This window comes from Pecten maximus, chromosome 10 (genome assembly GCF_902652985.1).
Source record: "Pecten maximus chromosome 10, xPecMax1.1, whole genome shotgun sequence".
Classification (NCBI taxonomy): Eukaryota; Metazoa; Mollusca; class Bivalvia; order Pectinida; family Pectinidae; genus Pecten; species Pecten maximus.
In genome coordinates this window covers 5,375,549-5,389,085 of record NC_047024.1, presented here as the reverse complement: position 1 = coordinate 5,389,085, position 13,537 = coordinate 5,375,549, and the positions used below count along the sequence as shown (strand labels likewise).

Here is a 13,537-nt window from a genome sequence, read left to right as displayed (position 1 = left end):
TGTGTTTTGTCGATACCAATGCACCAGGAGGTGGTGGATATTTGTCAAAATAGTTAACTTAACGTATAACTGTCACTGTATGCCTTACCCCTTAATTGTTCTAGTTGAAAGTTTTAAACAAGTATATCGTTGATTTAATTAAACATGCCTAAATCCTTTAACGTCATTTCAGAAGGGTAAGCAATGATTAGAAGTAGCTATCAGTAAAAGAACACCAGGGATATGTGTATATATTTGATTAAAGTGCGAGATATGGTTCTATTGTGTTATTTATCATGCCCCTCTTTATTTCTTACCAATCGTGGCATATGTTCAGAATATACACACGTAACCCATGCTGCTTAATAATTACAAAATAACCAAAAATGTCTTAAGCAAATATCAAATCATAGGGTTAAAGCACAACATTTGTGACAAGACCACCATGGACGAAACAGTTTATGGTTCAGCGTTATTTAATTCGGCAGCATATGTTATTTACGATATCTAAATTGATATCTGCAGATCTGTTTGTCTTTTTCAATTCAATATTATATACTATATTACAAATAAAATTATTATATTATTATATTTACAGAAACATTATTCCAGACAATATACTGACGGCCTGTTTCCAAAAGGTACTAAGTATACAATTACATGAAGCATTGCGTATAATTTTATCCTTTAAAGACACCGCGTAGGACCGTTATATAAAAAGACTTTGCAAGACAAAAAATATCTTTCACAATGTTCTTCTCGTTAGCACTGCAATACGAGAAAGGCTCCCTAACTCCATATATATACATGTTTATAGATATTGATGTTTTCGACAATTGCACAATCCGATTTGTATGTAAAAGGAAGAAATATATATCCATGCGTAACACAATAACAAACACACACATATACATTGTACTTTGTTTTAAAGTATGTGTGATTTTTAACAGACTCAGACAAGATACGATGTTAAAACAGAATTTAACTCGACCAATACAACGCTCTCCCGGTCTATTGGTACAGCGGCTGGCACAAATGTTTTAGGTAAGTGGACCGATCTGGTTTAGTATCAGCCTGGGACACGGGAAGAGACATTTAGTTTCGCATAAAGATATGTTTGCATGGGTAGTAAAAAGATTTCAAAATTACACAAAAATCATAGTACTAATTTAATTCTTATTAATTTCAAAAAAAAGGTTTGATTACTTAGATAAGGCTTATGCAAAAATATCACCACAATGGTAAAAAAACATGATACCTAAAATAAACTTGTGTTATTAAAGTGGGTACGTAAACATATTTGTCACGACATTTAACTGATATCATTTTTTTTTTTAATCTCATATCAATGGATGCTTACAATGTAAATACAAAAGAGAAGTGTACTTAATGATAATTTGTGAGAAATCACTTATTTACATTCCCTTTTTATGATGAAGTTTAGAGAAAGTACTGATATACATTTTTAATATTCATGTCTCGCTATAACCGATAAAAATGGGTTGTACTCTAAATAAACTACAAAGCGCTTTGTGATGAGAGCACACTCCGGTTTTTATAAGAGTACACTCCATTTTTTTCTGTTATCACTCCTGTATATTAAACTTAATCCTAAAAAATTAATCGTCAGTGCACATTCCCTGTAAAAAGTACTTTTATTGATGGATTATTGAACTTTTGGTCTTTGATATTTCTAGTTTGCGGATGATATGCTGCTGAACATTGATCACGTTAAATTTTAGATAATTGATCAAAAACATTCTACCAAAGTTATAGCAGTGTACATATTTGATTTAAAGCTTATTTCATATGCTCATAAAAATCATGTATGTTGCTTGGCAAAGGTGTATGTACGGAGCCCCTTGACTGACATGCCACACACTTATTTTATTTCGTTTTATCGAAATAACAATTCGTTTTAACGAAATGTTATTTCGTTTTATCGAAATAATATTTCGTTATATCGAAATGTTATTTCGTTTTATCGAAATATTATTTCGTTATATCGAAATGTTATTTCGTTTTATCGAAATGTTATTTCGTTTTATCGAAATAATAATTCGTTTTATCGAAATATTATTTCGTTTTATCGAAATGTTATTTCGTTTAATCGAAATAATAATTCGTTTTATCGAAATATTATTTCGTTTTATCGAAATGTTATTTCGTTTTATCGAAATATTATTTCGTTTTATCGAAATATTATTTCGTTATATCGAAATGTTATTTCGTTTTATCGAAATAATAATTTGTTTTATCGAAATATTATTTCGTTTAATCGAAATGTTATTTCGTTTTATCGAAATAATAATTCGTTTTATCGAAATATTATTTCGTTTTATCGAAATATTATTTCGTTATATCGAAATGTTATTTCGTTTTATCGAAATGTTATTTCGTTTTATCGAAATAATAATTCGTTTTATCGAAATGTTATTTCGTTTTATCGAAATGTTATTTCGTTTTATCGAAATATCATTTTGTCTTGTACTCTACATGTTTTATCATGGCGGATTCTCGTTTGGAGCTGTTGAGAAATTATTTCTCATTAGGGTTAAAGCATGATGAAATTTGTTGGATCTTAAATCATAAACATGGATTTAGCCTCAGTAGTAGACAGCTGATACGGATATTGCACCGTGAAGGTTTGTACAGGTATAAACATGGACCAGACGTTATGGACGTTGTGGATTTTATACAATCTGAACATAATGGATCAGGAATAATGCATGGATATCGCTGGATGTATCAAAAAATGAAAAGTCATGGGATCAATGCAAGAAAGGAAGAAGTAAGAATTTTGATGGGTATTTTGGACCCAGAAGGAACAGAACTTCGCCGAAAACATAAACTCAGGAGACGACTTTATTGTTCAAAAGGGCCAAATTACATATGGCATTTTGATTCTTATGACAAGCTGCGTCCATACGGAATTTGTATCAACGGATGTCTTGATGGATTTTCGCGCAAAATTATTTGGCTTAACGCCTATCATACAAGTAGTGACCCTAGAGTCATTGGTGGATATTATCTAAAAGCATTACAAAAGCTGGGTAGCTGTCCGCTGATCGTTCGTGGTGATAGAGGCACAGAAAACGGACATGTTTGCCAGTTCCAACGTTTTCTTCGACGAAATGGCAATGACAGTTTCCATGGGGAACGTAGTTTTATGTATGGACGCAGCACCAGCAATCAAAGAATCGAAAGCTGGTGGGGGTTCTTGCGGAGAGAATGTATGGAGTTTTGGCTTGCTCTGTTTGACCAAATCAAAACAGATGGCAATTTTGATGGCGGATTTCTCGATAAAAACCTCATATTATTTTGTTTTCTGCCACTTATTCAGGTAAGTGAAACGTTTATTTGTCTTCTTCCGGTTGCAGTTATAAGTAAATGGTGTATAGTGGATCTGGCACAATCACGTTACATTTGTTATATATCGAAAACATGACTTTAATAGATAAGTAATTAAATAATCAAACTTTCTCAAATGAAGTGAAAGATTAATACGATTTGTGCGTCAAAAGGTTCTATTCGACTTCGTAGTTCTTTTAGGAGATTCACAAATTAACTCATGTTGTAAGTGTTTTAAGTATCATTGTAATATTACAAAATACCTATATAAAAACATTTAATCCGTGGAACCTTTTAACTCTTCAGAATGAGCTTGATGTGACTGCGGAGGTTTGGGATTCCCATGTTATTCGACCATCTTCGAATCCCCTCGTTCCTAGTGGACGACCAAATATCATGTTTGCAGTTCCAGAACTGTATGCTGCTGATGATTACTCGTGTGTTGTTGACGACAATGATCTTCTCCTATGCAAGAACAATGCGTTATTTCGAAGTGAGAAACCTTGTGATGAAGATGTGTACGATATTTGTATCCTTCTTATGTCCGAAAATGGATTTGCACTTGCAGATGACGCTTATCAGGCTGTAGATTTGTACACTAGTTTAAGACAGTGTATTCATGATATCTTAATATAGACTCTCTGTGAAGAACTCTTGGAGATGTTCGAAATGAAGCTTGACATTTTCTATAGTAACATATCGTGATGAAGTACAACTTGACAGTGAAAAAACACATACTTCACGCATTCCTTTTCGAGAAGTAGTACTTCAAGTAAACGTCAGACGTGTTTTAAATTTAAGCATCTGCTTTCCGTAAACAGCAAACTTAACACATGTATATCTTTAAGCAAATATGTTCATATAGATAAAATTACCAAATGGGAAAAAGGGACTCATTGAAGAAAAAAACAGGCATATGATACGTTTACATACAGTATGTCGATAAAAAGACTACGCGTGATTAGATCAATATGGAATAAATATCAATATTATCAATCCATAATTTTATTTTATTATTATTTTTTTTTTCTTTTTTTTTTTTTTTTTTCAAATGACGAAACTTCGCAATTCTCTCCTATTGCAGGCTGTCTATCTCAGGACTACGGAATGGGTAGTTTATTTATTTCTTGGAAACTTTATCATGGTGACAAGACCCTGATTTTTTTTAATTGAGCACCAACCATATGTCTTTAAGTGATGAACATACCAGTTAATGTGGTGCTCTTTTCAACAAAAGAAATGTTAACAAGCTTGTTACTTAACAAGAGGCCGTGAAAAGTACTGTACAACAATAGGTCAAAGTCAAAGTGATCATTTGATCAAACTGTGTGTCCATTTATCCCAGCATGCTACAGGCCCAATGTCAGTTCTCTTGGTCTCTTGGATATTGAGAATTTTTCTAGCCTATTTGGCCACTATGACCTTGAATACATGGCATTCATCTGAACAAACTTGTCCAATTTTCTTGTCCAAGAATAGTACAGTTCAGTATCAGCTTCAGAGCTTTACATCTATTGAGAAGTCGAAATGTAAATTGTTTAAGTACGCACAACGGACGGACAAAGGACGATTAGATCACTTGAGACTTGGTAGATTTTTTTCCAAAGGATGCAGTCACCTCGGATTTGATAAAATACCAACACTTGGAAAGGACCATCTCAGGATCATTTCCAAATATGTCAAAGATAAATATCTCTAATAGAACTTAAAAAGAATTTTCATCGGTGATATTCCGGCAAACATTCATTGAGCAACCATGTTATAAGATAACACTTTACTTCATTCAGTACCACTTTCCAGATCAATTGCATTAGTGGAACTGAGGAAGTTTTAAATATGTTTTCCAACATGGCGGTTTTAACTGCCATCTTGGATTTCATAAAAATAAGGTAAATTTGAGCTTGGGTGGAACTTTAGAGGTTTAAAATATTACACAATCATGTTAAAGTGGTCGCTCTGACTGTCATCCTTAACATTCCAACTAATCTCAGGATCATTTTAGGAAATATATCTGTGAATACTAAAGTTATCATGTTGATTGGTGACAACACACAATAGACAAATGTGTTGATATTTTTTATTTTTTTTTTGTATCATTAACACACCACACCAAAATCATTCCAGAATAATAAAAAGTCCGGGATGAAAAGACAAAATAAACTGATTTTGTTAAATCACAAGTAAAGGCAAACAAGATTGATTTCCATTTTTTATTAATACAGATCACTTGAAAATAATTTTGGAATAAAACATCTACTTGAAGCAGGTTGGAAAAGGACTATCATACTTTCTGTCCTCTTAAAATAATACAATGTCAAATGTACCTATACAATTTAGGTCAATCATTAAAATTTACATGCATGTAAAGTTATGTTATGGTAATTTATGAAACTTTGAGTCACTGACTTCCTCTAAAAGTGTCCCTTATGTATATTGTATACTTCCAAGTCACGTTATTTATTTTGCACCTTAATATCAATCAGAACACCACCATTCATTTTGATCTATAAACACTGTCAAAATATAACATGATCTTACAGTATAAAAAACAATATGCAATGCAAAAATACATAAAGTAAATAATTATTGAAACTATAGTTGGTGACTCTAAAACATCCAACAACATAAAAACTTGAATGAAAAATTGATAACATATACAAAATAGTTGATACTCAATGACTGTTGAGAGGACCATGATCATATCATACCATGTGTAGTATGTAATATACATGTAATAGGTGACCATGCCTTTTAAGACAGAGTTGTATTATCCATGTTCTTCACGGCTCTGTGACAAGATCAAACAGCAACAACACTTGCAATCATTTGTTGACACTCAGAAAGAAACAAAGATAAAAAACATTAATGTAAAAAATAACATATCTAAACAAATATTGGAGGAGAACAAACTATCAGGCTCTGGCTTCATCAATATTTCTGAACTTCAGGAAAGTCCTTTACTTAAAATTCTCCAAAGAAAAGCATAACAGGATTTAAGAAAAAATCTTAAGGAAAATTCCTTCACTTCTGTAATGTTTTCCTTTCTTACATAAAGTATGTTTAGGAATATTGAGGGAACTGGGCAAACGACAAATGGAACCCATTTGTATATATACCCCGCCAACTTTGTTGGGCGTGGGATAAAAACAAACAATAACAATTAGAGCACCAATGTAATGAAAGTTCTACCTACTGTTAGTAAAAAGTTCCAGTTGTGATCAGAAAACCAAATTAATACTAAATCAAGTGTAAAGGATGTCTTCATCATAAATGATGCACGTGTAGTAACACTACTCTGAGAAGACTCTCAAGCAATGCTCATTTTCATGCTGTCCTTGTCACTCAAAATGGACTCCCACTCACTTCTGAAATCTGGGAAATTTATGTAAGTGGATGGTAACTCAAGGGAAGGTCCACATGTATGTATGGTGGGTATCCTTCCTTTACCATAGCGAACCACAAATGTGATGTCTATTTTGTCAACACATACAACATCTGAGCCAGTCAGCAGCCTGAGCAAGAGTTTCAACTGTTCCTTATTTCTTCCACGAATAAATCTCTGAAGAAATCCAAAGCTTGCGTTTTCTTCCTTGGTTGATGGTGTAGCCTTCAACAAACGAATCACCTTTGCTACACTTGGGTTTAACCTTTCATATAAGGCACTGACAGACTCGATATCCGGTAGAAATAACTGGAGTGCATTCCCACAGACACCTTTCATAGCATCAAGTGCATATTTAGGTTCTTGAATAAGGACCCTATGAGCAATCTGAATAATTGCTGAACTCATTTCTTCTTGATTGGGAATTCTGTGACACTGGAAACGGTCGAGCACACTGATTAATTCATCTTCATCATATGAAGAACCATTACATGCAGACTCAATGATGTCTTTTTCCGATGAGGACAAGTAATGCAAAAATGAATTTTTCAACTGCTGTGGGGTCACAACATCCTCCCCGTGCACAATTGCAATAAGGAAAGCTGGTGCCAAGCCAATAGGAAGGTATCTGTGGTCTTTAAATCCCTTCAAGAGTATCCGACCAATAGCTTCCCATTCCTCATGACTGTAATCATTTGTTAGTACTGGGACTCTGTAGGTCTCACCATCTGTATTCCTTAGTAAGAAGGATGTCCAAAACTCTGAATATGCATCTCTGGACACTCCATCAGCATCTTGGCCTTTCTCATTTACAAACGAAAATGTTAAATTTTGATTGATCACATTTGGATCTTTAAAAAACATGATCAATTCATCTTGTACAATAGTTCTGTGTATCTTGATGTCGACCTTTGTTGAAATTAGTGGTTGCTCTTGGGCAGGAATTGTTGATACAGGAGAATCAATCAAAAAATCTGTGTCAAAAAGTGTTTCGTTACTGGCATTAGGACTTGTTAGCATGTCGTTTTGAGTTGCATTCATCGTAAATGAATGAAGACTTTGTAAATCTGACTCCATCACATACAATGTAGTCTCAGTATCACAAATGTCTGGTAACTCCTCGAAAGCGTTGGACAAATTGTTACCTTTTGTTTCTCTATCAGGGTCTGTATCAGGGATACATTTCAGTGAGCCTTCTTCGCCTTTTTGTAGGAGTTCATGTCCACAAATGTCTGCTGAGGTAGTAACAACCGCAGAACTTACCAAATAAAATCGAAGGATCTTCAGTTTGGTACTTTCATATATTTGTTTTATAGTCAAACTGCCCTCCTGTTTTTCCTGAGTCTGATTCGCAATATAGAAGTTGAAATCATTTTCATTACCCTTTTTAGACTTTCCATTAGGGAAAAAAAGGGCTATAGCTGTATTCAAGAGTTCTGACACTGTTGAATTCACATCAATGTCTATTGTTCTAGTACCACCTCCACTTGGTGACCTGACCTGTTTCAGAATGTTACAAGATCCATATGAATGAAGCCATCCAAGTTCAATTTTCTTGGTATGCTTTTTTGCATTTCTATTTCCTTCTTGAGGAACTGACCTTCTTGTATGTTCATCCAGTCCCTTTTTCCCTTGCAATTTTGCCATGAGTCTGTCACGCAGTGACATTCTGCGACCTTTGGAAGTTTCAGATTCACAAATACCGCTGCTTGTCAGTTGTTTTTTCGAAAATGCAATAGCAGCTAAACAGTCTCCATATCGAGGGATGTATTTGTTGAGCTGATCCACGGTCATTGTGGACACAACAGCCTCATCAATCTGTAAAAAATGTAAAGATCATCATCAGCTTTCTATAAAAAATAGTGCATGTGTTACAAAAATTATATAAAGCTAGAAATCAAACATGGCAGAAAGGACCCTTTTGCAGTGAAATACAGAATGTGTTTGACCTTAAAAGGACACATTCTAGTCTTATACAGTCAGTTATGATAAACATTTCTTACCATCTTGATTACCATTCATCGTTGGGGGAAAATCTAATTTGAAGATTAATTAAAAAGAATATTACATTTGTAGAAACCATTAAAGTGAACAATTAAACAAAAGAAACAATACTTTGATGATTTGTTATAGATGTATGAATTGTGGGTGCTTATTGAATAAGGGTACAATGTATTATACATGCTGATTATGAGATGACAGTACTCAAGCTTGATTTTGTTATGCTGCTTAACCATTTTGAGTTAATTCACGAAAAAAGATATTACAGGATTTTTCAAATAATAAAATTATTTTGTGTGAACTATTTTGAACACTTTGAAATGAGACAGGAATTCATTTGTTTAAATACTAGCATTTATATAATATGGATGTTTTATTTTTCAATAATGAACATTTCCGATAAAAAATTTGGGGGATTTTTAGCTTGCACATTTTATTTATAAAAAGATTTTGGAATTTATATCATGCATAAGCTTCTACTGTGTTATTTTTAAAATGTCAGCACCGTAAAATTATTTCAGAAATTTTTAAGTGTTCATTGTAGAGTTATTGACGATGTTAAATGCCCAATATACAAATGTACGTAATTTTTGTTGAAATTGAAGTAAAAATCCCACAATAATATTGATTACATTTATAAATGTAGCTCAGATTAACTTGTATCGGCAAAATTTAAGAAATCTTACATGAGTATTAGTACAGCAGCAGTTGAAATTTGCTATAAGTAAACATCACTATATAGGAATTAAAACACTAACAGGTCAGCAAAGGCCCTGCCATGTGGCTATTAATTATCCTCCATAGTCATCAAAAACCATTTGCCCTCACCAAGGTTGATGTTTAGCATGAACAAGCAAGCACTTTCAATAAAACTGTATGAAGTTTGAGTTCAATCGGCCCAAAGGAAACTCATGTTATTGCAAGTAAACAAATTTTCTATCATAGTAACAGTGGTCTTGACCTTTGACCTTTCAAACTGTAAATCAATTCTAAATAAACACTTTAGGTATGGTATAAATACTGAAAGAAGTTACATGAGTCAATAGATTGGCCTAAGCAAACTCTAGATTCTGCATAGGTGATTTTGTTTATCTATATTTAGTAACAGTGACTTTGACCTTTGCATCAAGATGCTAAAAAGCGATTCTAAGCAAGCTCTTTCAATAAGGAAGCACTGCGTGAAGTTCGAGTTACATCAGCCAAAGGAAACTAAAGTTATTACTTGAAAACTGATTTACTTTTTTTTTTAACAGTGACCTTGACCTTAGACCTTAGACACCGAAAAGCAATCCCAATCAAACACGTGCAATAAGAAAGCACTGTATGAACTTTGAGTTTGATCAGCCCCAAGGAAACTCAAGTTAATGCATGGTAATAAAAATGAACAGACTGACAAACGGCCAGCAGGCCGGACAGATGGACAGAGAGATTACGATAGGACACTTGCACTTTCATGCGTGGCCTTAATTAGTTTAAGAGTAAATTCCTTGAAAAGTAGGTAATATCATTACCTTAAAATACATTAAATACCTGGTACACTCTTACTTAGGAGATCACCACTTGACCTGATAATTACCCACTGTTTGAGGAATTTACCTGAACATGCAGTTTGTCACCAAGCCTTTATACATAGTCATGTGGTATGTTTTGGAGATTTCTTGAGATGGTCGTCTACTCTATCTTTTGGTGATTTTTAAGTGGGACCTACCTGAAATATCTTATATTCCTCTGGACCTTTCCATTAAAAGTCTCTAATAGTTACCACTCAGCTTTACTTCATTTTAGTCTTATTTCTGTGTGGCTATTAACTGGATTTTTTTTCAGAATTTATCTGAATTTGACATAAAAAAAATCACAAAGATATGTATAGTGGGCCTTTAACTCATAAACTATAATCTATAGTGCAGATACTCATGCAATTTAAACCTATATTCCTTACTACAAACACAAGTATTGATTGAAAACATTTCTTTATTAAAAATGATCCATTTTGTGTTCTGATCCAATTTGGATACAGTCATCTTATTACAGTGACCTTGAATGAGGGTCAATGTTTTGAACAAGCACTGATTGTAATGGGGACCATTACAGATGTCCCCCAAACACTCTCACATTCATACCAATGTGTCTGGTATCCATCATAACCTATCTATACCAGTTTTCACTTTAGTCTGACAATTTCTTAGTATGAACTAATCAGAGGCCTCCATCCCGTAACCGTGGCAACCAAACTTTCAGAAAATGTTAGCGCGTTAGTCGGCATCAATAAAAAACCCAATGTACCAATTTTTACTGAAATTGGAGACCAAAATGAAAAAAACTTGAATCGGCTCAGGCGGCCATCTTAGATTTCTGATCGTGAAAAAAAGAAACATGTGCACCCCTCCCCCACCCCTTATGAGTATGCATGTCATGAACATCATCCAAGTCGTTTCTGAAAAAAGTGAAGGAAACCTCCGCAGCGGAAGAAATGAGAAGAAACAAGAAAAATAATAATAACAATAACAAGAATCGTGATATCATAGCAAAAGCAACATGTCCCCCAACTTTGTCTGGCAGACATTATAAGGATCAAGGTCATTCAATTTAACAAGAAGTCCAGTCCTGTATTGCTCACCTGGATTAAGCACAGTAATATGAGTATAGGTTGGGTATCTCAGATATTTCCAAAGTCCAGCTAAGTCATTGAACCCAAAGGGTAAAACACAAAGTACTGTATTGGGTAGGGATCTCAAATATTTATAAAACATTTTTAGATTTTAACAATTTAACAGTTTAAATCTACAAAGATTATGAACAAGAGACACAGAGGGCCTGTATCTCTCACTTGAATATTTCAACTTATACCCATTGCCAACAAAACTTCTATTTAAAGTATATTTATAACACAATCTGCCACAAAAGTACAATGCAATTGATTTCATTATATTATATGCCTTGCTTCAATCAATTTGGCCAAATTGACGACTACTGACCCTGCCCTTCAGGTCCCCATGGGATCAGCAACAACATTTGTATAATTTTGAATCCCCACCCTATAGAGATTGCTACAAGCAAAATCTGAGCCATATTCATTGCCTAATTTCAGAGAAAAAAGTCATGTACAAGATGTATATAAATATTGTCAAATTGTCCCTTTTTGGCCTCCCCTCTCAGCCCCAGAGGGTTTGGTTTGGTTTGGTTTATTTTGTTTAACGTCCTATTAACAGCTAAGGTCATTTAAGGACGGCCTCCCGTGCGTGCGACATGTATGCGTGTGGTGAGTGCGTATGTGTGTTTTGGGAGGCTGCGGTATGTTCGTGTTAAGTCTCCTTGTGATAGGCCGGAACTTTTGCCGATTTATAGTGCTACCTCACTGAAGCATACTGCCGAAGACACCCAGCAGCACACCCCACCCGGTCACATTATACTGACAACGAGCGAACCAGTCGTCCCACTCCAAATATGCTGAGCGCTGAGCAGGAGTAGCAACTACCATTTTTAAAGACTCTGGTATGTCTCGGCTAGGGGACAGAACCCAAAGCCTTCCTCACAGGGGCGAACGCTCAACTAAAGGCCAAAAGTGAGGCATTGTCAAGGGAGACATTAGGAAGAAGAAAGTTGTTCAGAAAGAAGAGAAAAGGAGAATTTGTTTGTAGAAATTGTTGACCGATGAGGGACAAGGGATGGCTCTTTAGGCCAGGTGAGCTAAAGACTATAAGACACACATAAGTAATATACAATATACAAGAAGACAATTAATATAATTCCCTGTCAACGGATGTGAAATTAGATTCTGGATAAACATTTCTTTTGATATAGGTCAAAATTCAAAATTTAGGTCTTGCTGACCTATTTTTGGTACATGACACACCACTCAATGAGCAATCCTGTGATTTCCAGTGACATATAGGACTTGAACCAGGACTCAATAATGTGGGGAAGGATGCTACACAGAATTACTAGTCTCCTTTCAGGTACTGGTGGGGAACTTAATACATTTCAATTAATCAGTATGTTTTATTTTTTATTTACTGCCATTTTATAACATATGATAAGCTTGTCGCAGCAGATGCCCCTTTTCTTCAAAATGTCTTTTTATTGTGTGGACAAATTCATCTCAACTCAAAAAAAAAATTTAAAACTGTATCCACTATGCAATATTTATGGTATACATGTATTTGAATTGCTATTAGGAATATGTGTAGTCTTTTATGCTTTTTTAGCTCTCGCCTTGCCTTTGGATCACCCCTACCTACATTGTACCCCAGCTACATGTAAGCCAACAGATCTGCCACTGAATAGTATTCTACAAAGTACTTACACCTTCTTCTTTCATTTTTTCAATTATTGCTCCTTCCACACCTCTATCTTTTAAAAAGTCTTCCATCCTGTATATATAAAAAATGTTGTACAGTTAAAGTTGATATTAAACCAACAATCATTAGCAACATCAGTGGTCTCATTAAAAGTTAAATATTAGGTTATATCCATCTATTTTGAACTGGCAATTTCAGAATTTATTTGTGTTGTGTGGCACTGTGGTATACAGTATAGTATACAATATGCTATTATTGGGGCTGAGGGATGTACTTGACCATTTGAGTGGATTTGGCCACCAGACAATGGAATTTTACTAGCTTTGTTGTCTGTTGAACAAGTAAAAAATTCAGGATATGATAGCACTCACAATATATTTGACCCCCCCCCCCCCCCCCCCCCCCCCCCATAATTCTCCAAATATTAAGATTTACTTTAAATTCTGTGTATCTATAGGGGAGTATCTAATATTGTAGGACATAATATGAAGTCCATCAAAAATGCATCTATAAGGCCATGTCATTA

General features: G+C 34.4%; 2 protein-coding genes across 2 annotated transcripts in view; one reads left to right on the top strand and one right to left on the bottom strand.

Annotated features, from left to right (window-relative positions):
* LOC117336294 (excitatory amino acid transporter-like) overlaps positions 1-13,537 on the top strand; it is a 64,003-nt gene that overhangs the window by 39,097 nt on the left and 11,369 nt on the right. The window contains exons 5-6 of the mRNA XM_033896783.1: positions 578-620; positions 930-1,023. Of these exons, the coding sequence (XP_033752674.1) occupies positions 578-620; positions 930-1,023 (137 nt within the window). The remainder of the gene's footprint in view (positions 1-577; positions 621-929; positions 1,024-13,537) is intronic.
* On the bottom strand, positions 5,480-13,367 carry LOC117336293. The gene is made up of 2 exons (XM_033896782.1): positions 13,017-13,367; positions 5,480-8,530 (listed from the first exon to the last, which is right to left on the bottom strand). Exons 1-2 carry the CDS (start codon positions 13,080-13,082, stop codon positions 6,638-6,640), a joined length of 1,959 nt encoding a protein of 652 aa, XP_033752673.1. The 5' UTR covers positions 13,083-13,367; the 3' UTR covers positions 5,480-6,637.